At 40.4% G+C, this 22,726-nt stretch overlaps 1 protein-coding gene across 5 annotated transcripts in view; it reads right to left on the bottom strand.

Annotated features, from left to right (window-relative positions):
* Window positions 1–22,726, bottom strand: part of Fer (FER tyrosine kinase) — a 287,115-nt gene that overhangs the window by 2,182 nt on the left and 262,207 nt on the right. For 4 of the 5 annotated variants that reach the window (XM_048331545.1, XM_048331543.1, XM_048331544.1 and 1 more), the window contains 3 exons: window positions 11,521–11,675; window positions 7,860–7,982; window positions 213–7,367 (listed from right to left, as the gene is read on the bottom strand). In XM_048331545.1, coding sequence (XP_048187502.1) covers window positions 7,225–7,367; window positions 7,860–7,982; window positions 11,521–11,675 — 421 coding nt within the window. In that variant the 3' untranslated portion in view covers window positions 213–7,224. Of the gene's footprint in view, window positions 1–212; window positions 7,368–7,859; window positions 7,983–11,520; window positions 11,676–22,726 lie in introns of those variants that run through there. The other variant, XR_007208682.1, reaches the window with a different exon arrangement.

The following is a 22,726-nucleotide window of genomic DNA, read 5'->3' as shown; positions in this document are numbered from 1 at the left end:
CGGACTGTAAGCAACAACACCATTATCATCAGAACTCATAAGCTTAATTACAGAAAAACTGAAAGCTAATATTTTTGTTATTACATCCCTGGGAGACCTGTTACCATGGAAACCTTGCTTTCCTTTTCTTCTACTTAAAGAATATTTATATGGTAAAGGAAAAACCAATGCAAACATGATGGGGAGATTAAACAAGACAAGGCACAGTTTGCTACAAATATTTTACATTTATTAAAAGAATACAGTCAAAAGAGGCTGTGTAGACTAACAAATGGTAAGTGGTCCATTGGTAACGAAAAGGCTACTCAGAACTGCTCTTGAGTTTACAAAAATGATGAAATCATGTTTTAAAAACGAATATAAAAGCTAACAAATAAATAAGTGTTAAATACAGATCTGAGTTAAAAATGACAAAAGGACAACCATTTTATATATTTAGCTCTCATTCATTTCCAGACTCATTTACAAAGCCAGATAAGCCTTCCCAAGACTTGGTTCCTATTTTTTACACTTGAACTTTCCAGCACCCTACTTCCAGTGTTTCTTTTATCCACTTCACAAATATATTATTTTAAAATAAGAACAAAAGATTAAAGGTGCTTTAACCTGATGTTAAAATGACCGTACATTGGCACTTCAAAGAAAACTTTGTAAGCCACAGGAGTGTTGCCTGCAGGTGGAACATGGGTTCCACTGGTGGCAGAGGGAGGACAGGCCTCATGCTCTGCTCACTAATCCCCAATCTCCTTTTATTCACAGGGAGGCAAAGCAGCTCAGAAGTCATACCTGCACCTTCCCTTACTGGGGGCTCAGCTCGGAAGACGGTAAGGCTCCCACAGTCAGATGGCCTGCGTACCAAACTGTGTAGTTTGCTTTTTTCTGTCAATTGGCTAGGGTTTCTGAGGAAGTTAGGGCTGCTCCTAAGTTGTCAAACAGGACAATTTTATTACTTTGTGTCTATCTGGCTTTTTTGGTAACCTGCCGCAGTCATATGCTGTCATAGGCCTGTGTCTTTTAGGGCATTCATTCAAAGAGGAACCCAAACAAACGGTAAGGTGACATCAGCAGAAGGAACCTCCACCGGCTTCCCAAGTAAGCTCTGAAACTTAAAATACTTAAAGATACACATAAAATCCATAGGCGCCAGACTAAAGCTGTTTGAACCCTGCTCTCCTGCCCGCTGGAGAGTGATTCAGCCCCAGGATGAAACTGAAGAATGGACATTTTGTTTGGTGAACTGTTCAGTCACAGATGTGTCACAGATGTGTTCATGTCTTTGGCCACAAAACAAATGAATTTGTTTAGCTTGCATGCTCAGAATCTATATTTGGGGTTGGATTTAGAACCAGCCATATGGTTGTAAAGGATGGAAATCAGGTAAGGTGTGTGGAGTCAATCTCGTTGACACAGAAGCCCCAAAGACAAATTTAGGGCCCATCCTATTCTCCTCGATGCAGGTGCGACACGGACTTGTTGGAATCAACACACCTGACTGCAGGAGACGAAGGCTCCGCCGCACGCTGGAGCCGTGGGGAAGAGCTACTTCACTTGGGTAGAAGGAAACCTGCGTCTGAGTGCCTTACCCTTCGCATTTGTTTCTACCACTTGCATTGCTTAAGAGCAGGCAGGTGAAGTTTCTTTTTTTTTTTCTATCAAGTTAAATTATATGTAAGAGGAAAACACCTAAGAATGTGGTTTGTTTTTGATCCAGAAAGAGAAAATAAAATAGTATGGATTGGTGAGCTGTATAAGATTTCCAGGGCAATCTTCTACGTGGGGTTATCTCGATTTCATGTTCTCTCTCAGCTCCTAAGGTTTTGAACAGGAAGCACTTAGAAATCCAGGCCTCAAAAGGAAGAGGGCATTTATGTGTTTGCTTTATAAAGATTATTCAGACAACTCCAAAGAAGACCCCTAAGGTTAGAGTATTACTTAAGAGCTTATGAAGGAAGTAATAATGAGTGTTCGGATTCACAATCAGGTCCTTTTGTTGCTCCAATGTAGTACATTTATCCTGTCTATCTTAGAAAATCAATGTCTGACCTATGCTTTCAAAATATGGTCCAATGTCGTGTGATCAGGTAAATTACCTAAGCAGTTACAGTTTTTGCAAGGGTATTTTAACTGATCACAAAGGGGTAAAGTGTTGTTTTCTTTGATGGCTATGTTTTGAAATCTGGCCTCTTATTTAGTCATTTTAGAATCTGCTTTGGAAAGCATTTACAATGCGCTTATTCAATATTAAACATGTTCCCAGGACAAAGGTGAGACGTTTGTGTTCTTAGGAAGAGAATGGCTTTGGAAACTGTAGAGATTTTTTTTACAATATTGCTTTGGAGTTTATAAACCTACGTGGATTAGCTTGTGCTGAACTAAAACCTTCTATCTGTCTGGTTTTCTGAAGCTATAGAAAGTCGTTGCATATTGCATAGCTGAAATAACTTTCAGATATTTGTGAATAAGAGGCATGTGAAGGAAAACAGTAAGAGTAAGGGCATAGGATAGTGGATGGAAGAAATAAGGATGAACAGAGCTTAAAGCAGTTAGTGTTTCAATATTCCTTTACGGATAGGAGAAAAGTCAGGTTACTTGGCCAAGAGAGGAGGTTGTTTTCCTTGGACATACTTAGTGTTCTTACCATCTTGAGGAAAGTTGCTTCTGCCTGCACTGAACCGCCCCTTCTCTACAGCAAGGCTGGTAAGCAGGTCTTTGCGTCCCAAGCTGTGTCTGCATGGTCACTCACACCACCAGTGTGTGTCCAGGCTTGGTAGAAGCCTGGGACTTCCTGGCAAGTCAGAGTTGCTGAGGAAACACTATTTGGTAGGGGCTAATTATGAGATTGTTCGTATATGCCAAAGGCCTTTCTATTTAAGCGAAGCATGATTGTGGAATTGAAATGCCCACGACACCTGGCATGAGAAGCGTTCAAGAAAAACTTCCCTAAAGGAACAAAGCTGAGAGGGACAGAAGACTCTGCTACTAGGTGTTTACTATCATTCGACCCTGTTACTTCATGGAGCCCGTACCTAACTGGATTTGATAATATTTGGGAAAATAGTTTAGAAATTCAAGATTTGACTTTCTCTAAGAATAATCTCGGATATTCTTTTGGCATCTCAGAAATCTGGTGTGAAAATGGAACAATGGAGCTAGTTAAGATTGGCTTGGAAAGTGAGGAGAGCGATGAGGAAAGGAAGAGGAGGTGAGTCTGGGCAGAGGACATCTGTGTGCGCGTGGCGTGTCAAAAGGAGCCTCCCTTGATGCCGGCAGAGGCACGGAAAGAGAAAGTCTGAATGAGTTTTAGTAACTTTAGCAAGTATCATCACTACTGCTGACAACAGTTAAGGGAAATGAAAAGTTTGAGCAGAGAGCAGATCTACTGGGGAGACAAGGATCACCTCTGAGCTGGGACTATGAAACCACTCTTAATGCGAAGACCCATATGTTGGCAGAGAAGCTTTCACTTCTCTTGGCTTTGGTGATTATTATTTTCTGCAGAGAAAGATCTGGCCTCACGACACTGTTCCTCATGCCTGTCAGTGACACTGGCCATGTGTTTGCTCCACCATAGCGGTCCCCAGTCTGCAGGACCGCTTCACCTTGCTCTAACCATAACCAGCTGCATCTGTCCTCTCCCGCCTTTCTACGCATGCGCCAGCCCCTGGGCACTAGACGCAGCAGCCCATCTGCACTGCGGTAGTAGTCTAAGGAGACAAAAAGTTGGGCACAACGGAACTGCCATTCACAGATGTTTTCATCAGAACACTAAGGGAATTGTTATGTGAATGCTGACACTTAACTCAGAATTTAATCTTCAGATGAAGATTAGTATAAGGAAAGGGTATGGATTTCAAGGGTCACTAAATTTCTTAAGCTAATGGGTAAGGCATAGTTTAGTCACCATTTTTAAAGGAGATTTTTATGCATCTTTAAAGTCTATACCAATAACTCCAAGAAAACAATCATAGTGCATGAAATTCTGACTTTAAAAACCAGGGTACCTTTTTTTTTTTTTTCAGAATTTTAGTTCTAGATGTAATCCTAGGTTTTAAAAACTAATTCAGACTTGATATGAAACTAACCAAACCAGGAAAATTAAAACCAAAAGATTTAATAAACCAATTCTGATATAGATGCATAAAACAGTTAACAATAAGAGGTAATACTTTAATGGTAATAAACTTTCTTAATAGTAGAATGGAAACAATCATAGATGGAAAGGTAAGAAACTCAGTTTCTTTGATTCCATGAATTAAGATATTGATACATCTCTTTGTTGCTTTTATTAACTTTGCTGTACTTGGTTTTGTATGGGGGCTCTGACTTCCTACATACAATAGTTAGGAGACATGATTATACAAAAAGTTTTCATTGGGGCTCTTGTGGTAGGATGGGCTGAAATAAAGCCTCAGGTTTTAAAACAAAACCTGATAATTATTTTATTTCTAGAAAGCAAATAACTTTGGGAAGTACCTTGATTACATGGAATAGAAATTTTTAGGTTTCACATATTGGTAATGTTAGGTAACATTAAAAAATGCATTTCTTTGAAAAATGACAGCCTACCTATCTATTTCTCAAAGGCCCCTTGGTGATTCAGACTGCCTATGTTTTCCCCTTCTCCTCCATTGCTGGGTTAATAAACTTAAGGGGCTATCAGCAGAACTAGACAGTAGTGATATTTATGTATACGTAACATATAAAGTGTGTACACACATATGTGTATATGTGTGTGCATGTGTGACTCTTGGATAATACATTAATAATGAAAAGATTTGCAGCCAGACCCAATTATATGCAGACCAGTGGCAGTTTTGGTTACACTTGTTTTCCTACTAAACAAACCACAGGATTTTGTGCACTTCTGAAGCCTCTTTTCCCCCACATTAACTTGCAAATTCAGAAGAGTTTTTGTATGTGTGCTTTTTGGGTATGGATTAGCCCTCCTAAAGTACATAATTCCAATGATTATCAGTGACAGAAGGGATGAATAAATTATGCTTCAAGCATAACAAAATTAACTGAAAAAATAGTTTGCATAAGCTTTTCATAATGCATGTGACTATATTAAAGTTAATATTCTATACCACTGATATGGTCCTGCAAGACTCCCAATGGGTATTAATCTTGAACTGTATCACTGTTTAGGGAGAAAGGATGAAATTGAATTTAAGTGCTGCAGATGCCATGATGTTTTGAAAAGCTTTTTTTTTTTTTTAAATTTAAGCACAGTTATGATGTGAATTGCAAATTCTAGCAGCTTGGATGAGTGAAATGTCAATGCCATATTCATTCTTTATACCAGAATGCAAGGATTAAGCTTCAGGGCCTGCTCACGAAATTAAACCATCGTTCTCTCTGTTGCTGAGAGCTTAGCACTGCTGCTGCCACTAAGGGAAGGGAGCTGATTTTTTCTTTCTGTCTTTAGTAGACAAAAAATATTACAAGATTCATTTAGAAATACCAAAAGGGGTATAAATAACCTATTCTCCCCTTTGTAGGTTAGTGAGTGCTTGAGGATCATAGCCCTTAATTCATAAGTCTGTGCTCTGATTTTCTGTGGAATGGGCCATCAAAAAAGGCCCCACATATTTACAATATTTGATCAAAGGGAGAGCCATGCTAATTAAAAAGAAGTCACTTTGTATGGTGCAATCTCGCTTTTGAGGGCAGGTTTGTTATGCTTTCGTGTAAATGTGGATGAACTAAATTATAATTTAAAATGTACAAAATCTGCAAGGGTATTGATCTAACAGTGAGTTCTACACCATGGCATTTACAGGCAACGAAGAGCTGGAGAGAGAGGAACATTTCCCATCCCTTAGGTTCTTCCAATGAACACAGACCATTTGACTAAGGGCATGTTTACCTAGACAAAAGCCTGAGAATGCATAAAAAGACCTGGAAGTCACATTTGCCCCTGAGGGGCACCATGTCCTGCACACTTATTATCCTGAGAGGCAACTATATACACATCACGGGGTGGGTTCCCTGGATACAGCCACAGTTCAGCTCAATAGAATCCTATTTTCAACTGTTACATTTATCCACATGGAACATCCTCAGTACTGCCTGCTTATCTGCCAGTTACTGAGAAAGATTTCCAGGTAGCAGCAGAGGGTAAATGGCGGGGGTGGGGGGTGGGGGGGATGTACAAAGAAGCATCTGGCCTAGGTCTTTTTACTCACTGATATTTATACCTATGTGTAAACACCAAGGTCTTGGTGAACTAAATCATGAATTCTGACAACTTTGTCAACTGTTATAAAAGAAGAGAATTCTGAGATGCCCTCTCTAAGTGAAGATATAATTGGAAGTATGCTGTGGATTTGTGAAGTTCTAAAACATTCCTTGGGGAATTCAGACCGCCACAGCAAAAAAGACACAAACGTGTGCATGTGCTGCTAAGGCCCAGCTCCGGTGAGAAGGGTGGGTTGCGTGGTTTTCTGTTCCCTCTTTGGTCGCTGTTCTTGCTCTTTTCCCCACAGATTGCCACCCTGGTCACGCTTGCTGCCCACTGCTCTAGATCTTTGTCACATTCTATAGAAGCAGTTTCCTCAACTTCCACAGCATGTTCTTTGAGGGCATTTCATTTAGCATTTTCTGATCTTGAGAGGAAAAAAACACTTCAACAATAACATCGCAGAAGCATGATGATGCTTATTTCTGGCAAGAAAAATCAAAGACCCTGGGAGGCCCAAGTAATTCCCAAAATAAGATTATATGCACTGATATAATCTTACCTTGGAAAAGCAGAAAGCGTACTGTGGTTGGAACATGTCCTGCAAACATGCATTACCCATGCAGTTCATAGCACCAACTGAGGAGTGTCTGGGGCATACGGCAGCAGCCCACAAACTGCATGAAGTAGAAAGTTTGAGAAACATCAGTGGTGCTAGGTGTGAAAATAGATCTTTATCCTTCACATTTAGAGCCGGTGCTTTTCTATTTACAGTGGCCTGTAATGGTAGGATTGCTGTGGTTAACACATAAAGCCCTTGCTTGGTAGGACTAGTTCTATAATAAATTTGCTTTTGACATATTTTAAAAGTGGAACATTTTTTTTTTTTTTACAAAACCTAGTTAATAAAAAAAATAACCTTAGAAGATGGCTGCTGGTAACGCAGTCTAAACTCACTGTTTAGGATTATAAGCAGAATAAGACAAATGATAGCATTCTGCGGGAGGACAAGTCCTGAGGCCAGCAGTGGCGCGGTTCGGTGGCTATGTCATTTTCTTCTTGATGGCGGTGAGCTCTTTCAGAAGGTCACTGAACTGAGGGCGGTTCTCAGGCTTATAATCCCAACACCTCATCATGATTTTAGAAATATCTTCCGGGCAGTGTTGAGGAGCTGACATCCGGTACCCTGAAGACCCAAAAGAAGAGCGTTAGGATACAAAGAAAGGGTCACCCGGGGCCTTAGACACAGGGGAGCGCGCTGACCTAACGGCGACCGTCAGCCAGGTATTCATTCGTCAGGGAGTCTGAAGTGAGGTGGAATCGCATGCCAGGGCCTGCTTCATTTGTTCTAAACATCGGGTTTTGCAGGCGAGGAAAGGCGGGATCTTACGGACACGACGTCGATGGTGAAGGCGGACGGGATGAGACGGCGGTCCTGCCCTCCTGTGTGGGGTGACGGGCAGGGGGAGGGGGAGGGCGGCGGCACTGCCCCTGGCAGCGGAGGACGTTCGAGCCCGGGCCCCTCGGCAGGGGGGGGGGGGGTCGGTGTGCGTGTGAGGCCGCATGCTCCCCAAGACCTCACCTGCAGGGCGGCTGCGGGGACTCATGGGCCCGGGGTTAGGGGGCCGCGCCCGCCGGGGAAGGGATGGAGGACGCGCGGACCCGCCCCCCCGCGCACCTCTCTCCACCTGCTCGCGGGCCTGCTGGTTCGTCATGCCGGGGTACGGGCAGACGCCCAGGCTGAAGGTCTCCCAGAGCAGGATGCCGAAGCTCCACACGTCGCTCTCGAAGCTGTATCGCCCTGGAAGGGAACCGGGAGCCGCGCCGGGTGAGGCTCGGGGGACTCCTGGCGACCGAAGGGGCTCGCGAGCGCCGCCCCTCTGCTCCCCAAACCGGCCGCCGAGTCCCCGGCCGCCGTGGCCCGACGGGGCCCAGCGCGCAGCGAGCCGGCCCGTCCGCCCCGCGGTGAAACCCAGACACATCTGAGCCCGCCAGGGCCCAGGAAATCACAAAAGGGTTCTGCGATCTTGCTTGTGCTTACATACATCATTTTCTTTCTACTAAAATTACAAACAAAATAACTTCCTTTTTTTTTTTTTTTTTACTCATTTCTGTTTACAGATATTCTTACATGCTTAGAGGTCTCATTTTCTCCACTGATGGTTTTGTTTACGGAAAATATATTTCTCTATGTGTTTTGAATGGAGTGGAAATTAACATAGCTGACTGATAAAAACAACTTCTTTAAATTACATGGTGTCTTGGGTTGTCAAAATATCTTGGTGCACCTGTTTCATTGAGCTACATGAGCTAAGGCTCTTAAAAAATTCTTTTTGGGGGGGGGTAGCCTTCAGAGAGCACAGAAATAAAAACCTATGCAAAAATGTCTCCTACAATAGAGGTGAGGTCAAGAAAAGGAGACAGTAAAATCCATTCCAGGCTCTAAGAGGCTAGTTTTCCAAGGCTCGCCCAACATATCTATGTTATCCATTTGCAATGGTGTTGAGATTTCTTAATGAGTCTGCTTTCTATCCCTCTTGTAGCCGTACATACATGCCCTCATCTAAAAGAGCTGTTACTTTAAAATAGGATGACCTCTTCCCCCCCTTGAAAGGAAAATGGAAGGGCGAGTGTCTGTGCTAGTTTGGGGTGCACTACCCGCTCTAGCTTTCTTGTCAGCTAGTAGTAATTATGGATATTTACTTTGCTGTTTGCTAGGAAGATTAGTTAATTCTTGTCTATACATCAACTCATTTGATGCTTGGCATCCCAAAATGGAATACTTTTTATGAAAGTCATGCAACTTTTTCCTTTTGGGACTGACAAAAAGGACCATCTACTTTCTTGGCTGGTGCTTTACCACTTGAGCCATGATTCCAGCCTGAGTCCTTTTTCTAAGAGTTATAAAATAAGTAATACAGATAGAGTTAGATATGTTATTTTCAAAAGTACCCATTTGCATTGAGATCAAGGAGGCAAGTTATACACGTAAGCCAAGATCCACACTCTACAAGTGAAAGCTTATAACCTACTTTTTGCTGGGTAACTTTAACGGGTTGACATGAAGGCAGAATTGTATAGCGTTTTGTTGCTTTTCTATTTCATACCTGATTTTTATAATACCCTTGCAGATTAAAGGTACAGTCAATTTCATCTTACAAATTTGGTCTAGAATAGGAAGTGGCTTGTGTATGTTACTCAGCTAAGGACACATCTAATCTAGGACTTTCCACTAAAAATCCTGCCTCCCTTACATTTCAGATTATACTTATATACCATGTTAACTAAAGGACACATTGGCACCAAACAACACTTTGATGTTTATAAATATAGTACCAGTGGTGAACAATCTAAGGATGGTAGCTACCCATGCCAAGAGTGTGCTAACACACAACTGCTAGGCCAAGGGTGTGCTAACACAACTGCTGGGGGAAGATATTGAAATCAGTGGCTGAGAAATCTTTCAGAACATGGTAAAAATATTTGCTTCAAAAAGGAAGGGGGAGGGACTTGCATTTTTATTGTTGTCCCATTACTACTGCTTATTTTAAAAACAACCATATTGTCTTATTTAAGTCTATAGCTCTAGGCCTTAAATTCTGAGAGGTTTCTTGAACAGATGGGCTTTTTCATGTGTCTTGAATCACGGAGATCTGAAAAGTATTTCACAACCCTGGGGGAAGAATCTGTTTGGAAATGAGAAGTATCTAATGTAAGTCCGTGAGAAACAGGTAAGTATTTAAGAATTTAAATTCTCAAAGCTTAAAATCTATAAGAACCAAGATTTCTCAGGATTATCATGAGACTTTCAGATTCAGAATTTCCTTAGTGGATACTAAGGAAATACTATTCACTAAGGATAATACTGCCCATTCCTTCTCTCATTACCTCTAAAGTTTCTTCCACCTTATTGATATCATTCTGCATCTTGGAAATTTCACAGTAAAGATTAATGGAAAATATCCCTCATCACCAACCTAAAATGCTTTAGTCCATTAGGAAGAATTTTACCAGGTACAATCACTTTTTATTGTAAGAGTACTTTTATAGGCTATATAATGTAGAGAGTCTGGCAAATTCAAGAAGGCTGGATTTTACTGGTCAATCTTTAGGGACTTAAAATTCATTTACAACTCCCTTAGTGCTTATGAATGTTTTGCCTTCTGAAGATAAGCTCTGAGTAAGTACAAACATTCTATCCTGTCTTTTTGGACTGTGACTGTCCTTCCTCTTAGCAATCTAACCCTATAGTAACAATAACAGCCCTCAGGAGAATCATTACAGCAATAGCTGGGCTGGCCTTTCCTCTGGATTTTGAGGAGATTTTTTGAGGAGATTTTTTGAGGAGATTTTTTGAGGAGATTTTGGGTTCGCAATCACTAGAAAATCCACAAGAACCTTTGGGGTGAGGATGACGCTCTCCACTGTCAGGATTGGCTTCCAGCCCAATTACATTCTTAAAAAATAAACCATGCAATTAACTTAAAACTCCTAGGATATACCTAGAGTAACTGAATACAGTGTACCCTTGCACTCAAGTGTAGTCAAAAGGTAAAAACTCCTCAAACACCATCAGTGATGAATGTACAAAGATTATAGCCTGTTTTGTACAACTTCTGTTGATACATCAGTGTATCTATAGAAGTCTTGGTCTTAAAAAGTAATGAAATTCTGATAAATGCTATACTATTGAAAGAAATCAGACATAAAAGGTCATGTACTGTATGATTCAACTTATGAGAAATATTCAGAAGCTATAAATCCAGAGAGAGAATAGACTAGTAGTTGTGGGGATAGAGAGGAGCAAACACTTAACTAGGCACAGTTACACTTGAGAGTGATGACACTTCTGAAACTTTTTGAGATATTGGTTTGCCTGACATTGGAACTTGTACTGCACTAAATATCATGAAACCTATCACTTTAAAATGGCTACCTTTAATGTGAATTTCACTTCAATTTTTAGAAGCTTTGTCTGTTTTTAGACATTAAATTATTTACAAATCCCTAATTTTGATGACGTATTGCAGAAATCAGGCTGACTTTGGGAGGAGAAACTAAAGAACTGACTTAATATTTTAGGAATTTACCAAGATGAGGTTATTGGACCACTTATGACATTCAAAGAGACTGTCAGATGGCTAGTCTTAAATTTAAGTATTTGTACTTACAGATCTTATTCATAGAAATCTAAACAGTAATTTAAATGAATTAAAGTTGTGTTGCGTCTCAAATTATTTCCAACTTGCATTCCGCTCTGCCTCTGTAATACTGACTATGAATATTTTGTGCTGATGCAGTCATTCTTTTTAACAAAAAGAAAAGGCATCTAGTCTTACCATAATTAAGAGCTTCTGGCGCCGTCCATTTAATGGGAATCTGCTTTAAGCCAGAAGATGAGTACACCCCTCCATCCTCTTGACGAGACATTCCGAAGTCACTGATTTTCAGAACGTTATTTTCACCTACCAGGCAGTTTCTTGCAGCAAGGTCCCTAGGTTATAATAAGGCACAGAAAACACCTATTAAAGCAAATTGAAAGCAGCTTTCACATTTACGACTTCCACACTTTGCATTTTTACATTTTCAGTGTATATATAATGAGGTTAAGAATGCTTGTGATTTACCAATCCTCCCATCTTTTCTGTAATACGTAAAAATCACCCAGGAGAGCATTTGCATATGGAACAGGACACATGCTAGTTTTGTGAGCACCACATACATTTCCATTTAAATGGAAAAACACTGGTTGTAAGGTTAAAAGAGAAAATCAGGGAGGAGAAGCGAAGCAAACTTGACATTCTTTCTCCTTTGACTACCTTTCCTGGGGCGGCATTGCCCGAAAGAGCTTTCTAGGATAGAATGTTCTTTGTCTGCACTCTCCAAAAACGTAACTGCTTTTAGCCCTGTGTGGCTAGTGTGTGACGGAGGAACTACAATTTCCATTTTACAGAGGTTTAGTTTAGTCCTTAGCAGACTAGCTTAGAGCTTCCCAAGGTTAGGAAATGGCAAAGGTGCCAGCAAGGCTGCCATTGCCCATGTTTCCACTGCATCTGGAGACAGACCAAAGTGTACACAATGATCTGACCTCGACTCTCTCTCCTTGTTCTAGTCTCAATCATGCACTCCGTACCAGCCATACCAAGCTGCTTGCAGTCTCCTAAATGCAAAATGACTTCCCTAAACTCAACAAGGTTGCTTCTACCACAGCATTCCTTTGCCCTGAGAGTTCCTTCTCCACATTTTCTAATCTGGTTCTTCCTCATTCATTCTTTCCCCAAATGCTCTCTCTTCAGAGAGGTCTCCCTTGACAACCCTACCTGATAGGAAGGACAGTAGTGATAAAAAAAAAAGTTAACTTCCCTAATTCCCATGGAGAGACATTCAACAAACAAATCTATGTGGACATGCATGCGAGGGTTCTCTGTCATAGGTGCTGAGTGTTACGGGGAGAGAGATTGGTAAGAGCACTCTCCTTCAGGTAGGCTGCTTGGGAGCTTCTCTTGGTGAGCAAAGACCTAGTGGATCACGTTCATAGGGCCTGGTGGCACAGACAGACAGCGGCCGGCTTTTACACTAGTAAAAGGACACTTTTATTAGCATACGTGTTGAATATTTTTGCCATGCAGTTTAAAAATGCCATGTGAAGGTCTCCCCTGCCGAGAGGTGATAATACTTCATAAAAGTTTCCCCTGGGCTGGGAATATGGCCTAGTGGCAAGAGAGCCTGCCTCGTATACATGAAGCCCTGGGTTCAATTCCCCAGTACCACATTTATGGAAAACGGCCAGAAGTGGTGCTGTGGCTCAAGTGGCAGAGTCCTAGCCTTGAGCGGAAGCCAGGGACAGTGCTCAGGCCCTGAGTCCAAGGCCCAGGACTGGCAAAAAAACAAAACAAAATAAAACAAAAAAAAGTTTCCCAGATGTTTTTAGGCTGTTTCTCTGACAGCAAGGAGACACATCATTTGATCTGTGTTCTTGCTAACTCAATGTGGAGAATGTGAGGAAATGGTCACAGTGGAATAGCAGCACGAAATGAGGGACAACTGGACAGAGTCTATCTGCCTGCATCTGTACCTGGTATTTCTTCTTCACACGTTTGCTATGTTTGGTTAGTTCAGTAGTATGGGGTGGACCTGGCTGGAGGCGCGTGGATGTGAAGGTCAGAGAGAAGCAAGCAAGGCAGGAGGGAAGCGAAGGGAGAGGATGGCAGTCTAGGAGGTGAGAAAAACTTCTCAGGAAGGAATAGTAATCAACTCTACTACTAATGAGAAGACAAGAATAAAGACCTTGAACTGGCCGCTGGCTTTGATAGCATGGGACTTTGAGAATGGCAACTTAAGGGAAGTGGTGAGTTCAAAAGCAATGACTAAAAAGCAGAATCATGACTTTTAGACATTTCTTGAGACTACTCTCTGTAAAGGGGCACCAAAAAGTAGAGAGGGAGAGGGGAAGTTCAGGTCAAAGAAAACGATCCTCCTAACATGGAGGATATTAAACGTGGATATGTAGGTAGGAATCATGTGGTAGAACAAATGAAAGCAATGCAGGAGGGGCAGATGACCAAAACGCCAAGGGAAACCCTTGAGAACATAACAGGAGGTGAGATCCAGCTGTGCCTTTCAAGGGCAGAATCCTAGAAATGTTCTCTGCTGAAGGCAGGTTGTCTGTTCTAGGCTGTATTGAATGTTGAATAAAGCCAAAACAAGGTCCACAAAAGTGTTGTAGATTTATCTTTGGCATGTATCATTACATATTAAATATGACTCAGGACTCAAAAACTTTTGTAATGGGAAGACCTTGAGCAGCTGACATAAAAATGACTGGTGATATTGATGGTGTTAAGGGCATTATTAAGTTATTGAACATAACTGGACCGAGAAATACTTAGTAGGAAACTCTGGTGGTAGCAACTACAGCCATTCACAGAGTTCATAATTTGCTAACATAGGTTTTAGTCATTAGATCACATCATACTAAGCAGAACCTTAAAAGAAGCCTATGTTTAAAAACTGAGCAGTGAGTCAGAGACTTAATTTTAAACACTGCAGAGATATCACTGGCAGAGATTCTGAACAATAGAGAGAGATTGGTTCACTTATAGTATTTTATATATTTGTAGGAAGGAGTTAGCCAACTTGGCTAAGGAACTTTAAGTCCTACCCATGGAACAACTGGCTGTCAGAAACCCTAGCTCTGCTGCTTGCTTGTGTGGGCTTGACATATTTGGCTTCATTTTACTAGGCTAATAATACAACTTAGTAGTGTTAAGGGTGGATAATGTTTGGAAAGTAGAAACAAAAATATGTAGTGCTAAGTAAGCTGCTGCTACTGTTTTTCAACTATAATACTATAATAATAAAAGAATGTTTTGTGTCAGTGGCTGACACTCTAATCCTAGCAACTCAGGAGGCTGAGAGTTTCAGCTTGAATCCAGCCTAGGTAGACAAATCCTAGAGATTCTCACCTTCAATTAACCATCACACGTCTAGAAGTGAAAGCTGTGGCTCAAGTGGTAGAGTGCCAGCCAGGAGTGGAAAATGCCAAGTGAGAGTGTAAGGCCTGAGTTCAAGCCCTAGTCCTATCACACATTACATACAAATATTTAATAGTGAACAATACTGAAATAAAAAAGCTCATATTAGCAATTGAAGGAAAAGGATGGGGCAGAAAATCTTCGAAGAAATGTAAGTACATTCAAAAACCTACAGCTCAACATAAGGACAAAAACTAACATAAGTTGCTGAAATCTAAGAAAATCTTAAAAGCTGATGCAGAAAAATGACTTTTTTTTTTTGGCCAGTCCTGGGCCTTGGACTCAGGGCCTGAGCACTGTCCCTGGCTTCTTCCCGCTCAAGGCTAGCACTCTGCCACTTGAGCCACAGCGCCGCTTCTGGCCGTTTTCTGTATATGTGGTGCTGGGGAATCGAACCTAGGGCCTCATGTATCCGAGGCAGGCACTCTTGCCACTAGGCTATATCCCCAGCCCCGAAAAATGACTTTAAATCAGAACGATGGTGGTCATATGCTAGAGGTCATAAAATAGAATAACATACATCTTCCATTTGTTAAAATGAAAATTGTGTATAAATTACCTACAGCTTGGAAAAAATTATACTAAGTAAAGTGAGCCAGACCCAAAGAAACATAGATTCTATGGTTTCTCTCATTGGTAAGAATTAGTACACTTGTAGGATAATCCTATCAGAAGATCACAATAGTTCAATAGCTATGTACACACAAACACATAAGATGTTGCTAAGTGAAATGAACTCCAAGTTATGGAAATAATAGTTTATCATTGTCGTTATTTTCGACATACCCTGTGAAATTATGCCATTTTCTTCTGTCTTTCTTCCCCACGGTTTTACCCCTGATGTCACTGTTATTGATTTCGGGACCCTGCGTGTTGTATATATGTCTACTGGAACTAGGGAAAGGAATGGGAACCTCAAAATGGAGAGACAAAGGGTAAAAGGTGAACAAATGCAACAGCAGTATTTACAAAACTATATGCTGTAATCCAACTGTACAGCTCTTGGGGAGGAGGGAACTGGGGAGGGGAGAAGGAGGGGGAAAAATGAGGGAGGCAGTAAATAAGTTTGGTAAGAAATGTACTCACTGCCTTATGTATGAAACTGTAACCCCTCTGTACATCACTTTGACAAAAAATAAATTGATAATAATAAAAAAAAAAAGAAATGAACTATACAACTTTGGGGGGGAGGGAGGCCTGGAGGGGAAACACTAGGAATGAGGGAGGGGGTGACACTGTCAAAAGGAAATGTACTGACTACTTGAGTCTTGGAATGGTAACCTCTCTGTATACCACCGTTACAATAAAAAATTTTAAAAAGGAAAAAAAATTACCTACAGACTTAATGCACTCCCCACTGGATTTTTAGATGTTTGTGAATCCCAAATACTAGCCAGCGATAATATTCCAAAATAATAAAAGCAGAAAACATATAAACTGTCAGGTGAAGAAAAATGAATTCAATGACCACAAATCTATTTTACCAGAAAGTGGCTACAATTATTTCGAACTGAAGGAAAATAACAACAGAGAGAAATGTGAAACATCAAGACAGAAGGAAAGGAAAAGTAAATATCTGGGTAAGTGGAAAAATATTATTTTTCCTGTAAGCTCAGCTGAACATTGAAAGCAAATGTGGCATTACCAGATAAGGTTTTAGTAGACGTAAATGTTACATGTGATAATTACCAGGATACAGTTGGGAAGGGTAATAGACCTATTTGATTATATATTTTCTACATTTCATATGGAACAATATTAATTGTCAAAGGTTTTAGGTGTGTGAATAGTTGAGGACTGTTTTAGTTGATAGAACATTCTTTATAAGATTAAATTAAAACAAGAAAGATGGATATATCACGAGAACGTTATTACCAATTTGAAAGTCATTTTGTAGGATGAGACACTGTGATACACTTTATGTCAACCAATTTGATAGCTTAGATGAAATGTATCCATTTCTTGCCCAAACTGACATAAAACAACCTGAATATATGCAATGTAAAAAATTTCTCCAAAGTACACCCCACCAGATTCATTAGTAAGTACCATTAAGCATTCATAAAAGAAATGCCAATTATGCAAAACAAATTTAAAATGTGCAGGAATATCACTGCCTAATTTATTTCTAAAAAGACAGTAGAACTCTAACATAAAACATAACATTTCAAAAAAATTCACATGAAGACAGAACTAACCATAATAAAATAAACGACTAAGTAGGATTCACCTTCCTAATGCAAGACTGATCAATATTTTTACTACATTAACAGAATATAGGACAAATTATTTCTTTTGATGCAGAAAAAGCAATGAACATTCACTATTCATTTATGATTTTAAAAGAACTCTTAGCAACATAGAAGTGTTAAGAAACTTAGTCTCACAGCCTCACAAAAGAAATGTACAAAAATCAGATTCACTATTATACTTATTGGTGAAGAAGTAGGATCGCCTGAGATTAAGGAAGGCAAAGATTCTTCCTTTCACAATTTCTATTCAAAAGGATCTCTGTCCTGAAGGGTCTTATTCTTTAAAATAGACATAAAAGGAAAGCTAGTCAGATATCAGAAAAGGTATAAAACTATATCCACAGAAAATCTCTTAGAATTTTCACAATAGCTAGAACCTATAAATGAATTTAGCAAGGATGCAAGATAAACAGGGTAACACAAAAATGTTCTTGTGCACTAGCCACAAACAACTGGAAAGTAAATTACATTTACAGTAGCACCAGTAAAACAAATGTCTAAAACCAAGTAATAAATACAGCTCAGTTCTTGACACACAAAACTACAAGATTTGACTAGAATAAAAGAATGGAAAGATGATATTCATCTACTTTATGCATGTAGAATGAAGTGTCAATTCTTCCACAATCAACCTTAATACTGAGGCAGATAGATATCTTTGTAGAATTAGACACATTATTTAAAAGATACCTTCCACGACACTTCCTTTGGATTGCATTAGGTGCAAATGAATAGAATAATCTATTAATTAAAACCTTACATTGGCAGGCAAAAAGCAGTATTGCTTATTCAGTTTGTGTAATAGTCTAGTAAGTATTAAAACTGATGTCAGTTTCATATGACATATTTTTTCCTAATTTCTTCCTTTCCTTGCCATTACCGTATTTATTAAGCCTTCTATTGCCCCAAATATCCAGTGAATGCTGTCTCTGCAACTGCTAAATAACAAGCTAACGAGAGCCTATGTGCTAGAAAACATACTCCGGGGGGAATTCCGAGATGAGTGTTCAGGAAAGGTGTATCTCACCAATTGCAGGAGAATACGACTACAAAGTCCGTAACTACCACGAGGATCTGGAGCTGCCCCACTCGTGTCTTCTGAGTGATCTTATCTGATGATTCAGAGCCAAACTGCTGAGAGTGTATAGAGATGTATAATGTAAGATATTCATGAAAGATCCAGCGGTTCCTTGTGAATCGCAGCAGCAGGAGTGCAATGGCAGCAGGCACTGGATACGTGTTCACTTCTGTGCTCTCTGAAATGTCCTGAAGTGGACATTCTGTCCTTCAGTAATGCTCATTCTCACAGCAGACTCTACAGTAGACCAGGAGCAACCAAGACGCCCAAGGAGTGTTCTCCTTCAAATATTGGTCTGTTGCAAGTACCATTTACTACTCGTAGTTGAGTTATAAGTCAGGTTTTTTTTTTGTTTTGTTTGTTTTTTGGGTATAAAAACACATACAAGTGGTTCTGGGTCATGCGAATCCAGAAGTAACGCTTTGTGTTATTAGCACTTAGAAGGAGAAAACGCTTTAAAGCCCCGGAGTTCCCTCAAGCTGACTAGATCATGGCATAAAACCAATCGCCAGAGAGTGAAAAGAAGGAAACATACTTCATCTGCTTTTCAATATTCTGATATGAAGAGAATTACAATACCACTGAACAAAGAATCTACCTTTGGGTATTGGCTGCACGTACATTTGGGGAGCATAAACTTTAAAGCGTTACATCACGCATGGCTCTTGGACCTTTATTTTTTTTCAATATACAGAATTTATTGAGCATTTCTCATTGAAGAGAGACAGGGATTTCTTCCCACCAGCAAGGGATTTCGTGATGCTGTACAGGCTCCACTGCATACTCTCGGATTCACTGTACAACTGGGTGTAAATTTTTTGTTTTCCATTTTTTTTCCTTTATGGTCAAAGTGAAGAACAGAGGGGTTATAGTATCATATGTAAGGCAGTGAGCACATTTCTTGTTCAACTTGTTACCTCCTCCCCCATTTCCCCCCTCCTCACCTCCCCCTTTTCCTCTCCCCTCCATGAGTTGTTCAGTTGGTTTACACCAAATGGTTTTATAAGTATTGCTTTTGGAATCATTTGTCTTTTTATCCTTTGTCTCTTGAGTTTGGTATTCCCTTTCCCTTCCCTAGTTCTAATACACACACACACACACACATATATATATAGTATCCAGGGTACCAAGATGAGATACAGTGATAGTGGGGGTACAACCACAGGAAGGGAATACGAGAGAAAAAAAAAAGAAAAAAACGGGTATGGTTTCACATGGCATGTTGAAAATAATTACAATGATATGACACTTGTTTCCATAATGTGGAGTTCATTTCGCTCAGCATCATCTTATGTGTTCATAAGGGTATAGCTATTGGGCTATTGTGATCTTTTGCTGTGACTTGCCTAAACATGTACTAATTATTCCCTATGAGGGAAATCATAGAGTCCATGTTTCTTTGGATCTGGCTCACTTGACTTAGTATAATTTTTTCCAAGTACTTTCATTTCCTTAAGAATGGGGCTTGGTATTGGCGCAAGAACAGGCCCGAGAACTAATAGAAGAGAACTGAAGACTTCTCTGAAGAGGAAATGAGAATGGCCAAGAGACACATAAAGAAGTGTTCCACATCACGGGCCAAAAAACAAATACAAATCAAAACAACTCTGAGATTCCACCTCACCCCAGTAAGAATGACCATTATCAGGAAAACTAATAATAACAAATGCTGGAGGGTATGCGGCCAAAAGGGAACCCTACATCATTGTTGGTGGGAATGTAAACTTGTTCAACCACTCTGGGATGCAGTATGGAGGTTCCTCAGAAGGCTAAACATAGAGCTCCCCTATGACCCAGCAGCCCCAAAAGATTACAAGCAAGAACACACTAAAGCCACCAGCACAACAATGTTCATAGGGGCACAATTTGTCATTGCTAAAATGTGGAACCAACCCAGATGTCCCTCAGTAGATGAGTGGATCAGGAAAATGTGGTACATATACACAATGGAATTTTATGCCTCTATCAGAAAGAATGACATTGCCTTTTGGAACTTTAAAGATGGGCTATGTCTAGGATAGTCCTAGCAGATTATCACAGTAGCTCGATAGCTATGCACATATGGTTACATAAGATGATGCTAAGTGAAATGAACTCCAAGTTATGGAAATAAGTGGGTTTTCATTGTTGTTATTTTCAGCTATGTGAAACTATGCCTTTTTCTTTTGTTGTTCTTCCCTATGGTTTTACTGCTGATGTCACTGTAACTGATTTTGGTACCCTGGGTATTGTAGTATTGTATATACATTTATTGGAACCAGGGAAGTGAAGGGGAACATCAAACTGGAGAGACAAAGGGTAAAAGATGAACCAATGCAACATCAATACTTGCAAAACTATGCTGTAAACCAACTGTACAACTAGGGGGGTGGGGAGGGAATCGGGGAGGAGGGAAGGTGGGAGAAATATGAAGGTGCAGGTAACAAGTTTGATAAGAAATGTGCTCACTGCCTTATTTATCAAACTGTAACCCCTCTGTACATCGCTTTGACAATAATCAAAAAATTAAAATGAAGAAAAAGAAAGGTGGGCTTATTGTCATCGTCAGTTCCCTAATTTGTAAAATGGAGATAATAATAGAACCTATAAGGTGGCTGTCAGAATTAAATACTGTGTTAAGCAGTTAGTGCTCAAACACTGAGCACACACAGATTAACGCTGCACATTTATCATGGCAAAACTCAAATTCTAGCCTCAGAAGCCATGTTAGGGAAATACTGACTTCTTCCCCCTTCTAATTAGAATACACTGTTTGATAATTTTAATTTTATTTATGTAACACCATTCAATCTAGTTGTGTTAACTTGAAGAACTTTCATATAGGACGTCACTTACATCTTACTGTAATTATGATCCTTTTACAGACGATGAAAAGGTTGTGAGTTAAGTGACTTGTCGAAGGTCACAGAGTCAAGCAAAGGAAAGCAGGGGGTGAACCCCACAGCCTAGCTTTATAGTCAGTCATCTCCCCAAAACCATCTCGATCCATCTAGCGATTTCCTTTGTGCATTTCATGAAACACACCTCTTAATCCATGGCCAGTGGCTATAGCTGGAACAGCAGGAAAGCCACGACTGATTCCTTTTAGGAAAGGAAGAAGAGACCAGCCCTCTGAGAAGCAAGCTGTGGCCACTGCTCTCCGCAGCAACACGTGACTGTTGTGATGGGAGGAGCAAGAGTGCCCAATCTTTTTGAAAATTCTGCACACAGTAGAAATAAAATCATAAACGGTCTCCTGGAACTACCAGGACACAGACTGGAGTGCCTCTGGCAGTCAAGGGGGCACTTTGGTACTGACCAGTTAAAACAGAAATGGAACCCCAAACCTCTACTTAGTTGAAAGGAAGCATCTGATTTAAGAAACGACCAGGCAGATTCTTCTGTAAGAATAGGTGCTGCTTATTTCCATTTCAAAATACACCTTGCCTTTCCCTTGGATAAAATATATGTAAATTGAAAGCTCTCCCTACATTTCTCATTTTCAGTGTGCCTTATTTCCACTCCCAGAGCTCTTCTTGTCATTCCTCATCTCCTCTCCTCCCTTTGCAACCTCTTTTTACCATATTTCACACTTCCATGAGTTCTGTGTCCCTTGTGACTGTGGCACTTACTTCTAAAAGAGGTCCCAAAGGAAGCATCAGCTGCGGTACTGTGAAAGTCAGTCCTGTCACTAAAAGTGTGCCTGTTCTCATAAAAAATTATTCCAATAGCACAGACTTCTGGGAGGATGGGAGCAAAAGAGCTGCTTCTGTGAATGCAGTGCACGAACAGGTGTGAGAAACAGCATGATTATGGTATTTTTTCCCCTCAAGACTGGTCCCCATGCTTATGGGTACACATGGTAGGACCCAACACACATGTGTTTCTGAAAGCTCTCTCCTGCTGCCTGTCAGGACACTGGACTCGTCAGTATTTTTGAGTCTGAATACTTAAAGCCTCTGCCAAATGCAAATACGGTGTACACTGAGAAGAATGGCACCAACCTACCACTTATTTTGGCAAAAATTTGAACAGATAACTGAACAGACAGCACACAAAGTTTTAAAGGAATGGGATGACAGACTATCTCTGAGAATGGGGGGAAAAAGCTGGAAAATGAGTAGTTCAGGAGCAAGGCCTAGATCCTACAGAAAAGTCAGTGCGGGCAGTACGTGAACCATTGAGGCAGGACGGAGTGTTGGGAGGCAGCGCCAATGCAGATGTGACTCATACAAGGTGCACGTGGTGAGTGCAGTTCTGTACCAATTTCCCTCTTCACAGACACTGAGTTCCCCTCCAGGCTGCACACTCTTCTGAAAGAGACGCTTCTGGTGATTTCTCCCACTGAGGCTCTTGTGTCCAATGGCCAAGGCAGCTATTTGGACAAAACAATCAAATCCTAATATACCTTAACTACCCAAGAGGACTATTCTTTGCTCTTAACACAGTGGTTAGTCTGGACTGTTTATAGCATCAGATAAAACTTCCAATGTTTCCTGCTTTGTCACTTATGAGACACTGTCAAGTGACACATTCAGACTACAGACTAGGTCTGGACACAATTTTAAATATGGATCTGTTGTTAAGCCTCTGAATAGTTTTAATCTACAGGAACTGGGAAGAGGGACTGAAAAGCATGGATGGAAAGTAAATGTTTAGTCTACAGAAATATTTCAAAGGATAATTCAATAACAAAACTGCC

This window comes from Perognathus longimembris, chromosome 22 (assembly GCF_023159225.1).
Source record: "Perognathus longimembris pacificus isolate PPM17 chromosome 22, ASM2315922v1, whole genome shotgun sequence".
Classification (NCBI taxonomy): Eukaryota; Metazoa; Chordata; class Mammalia; order Rodentia; family Heteromyidae; genus Perognathus; species Perognathus longimembris.
The sequence above is the reverse complement of the archived record's forward strand: the minus strand, read 5'-3'. Positions and strand labels throughout refer to the sequence as shown.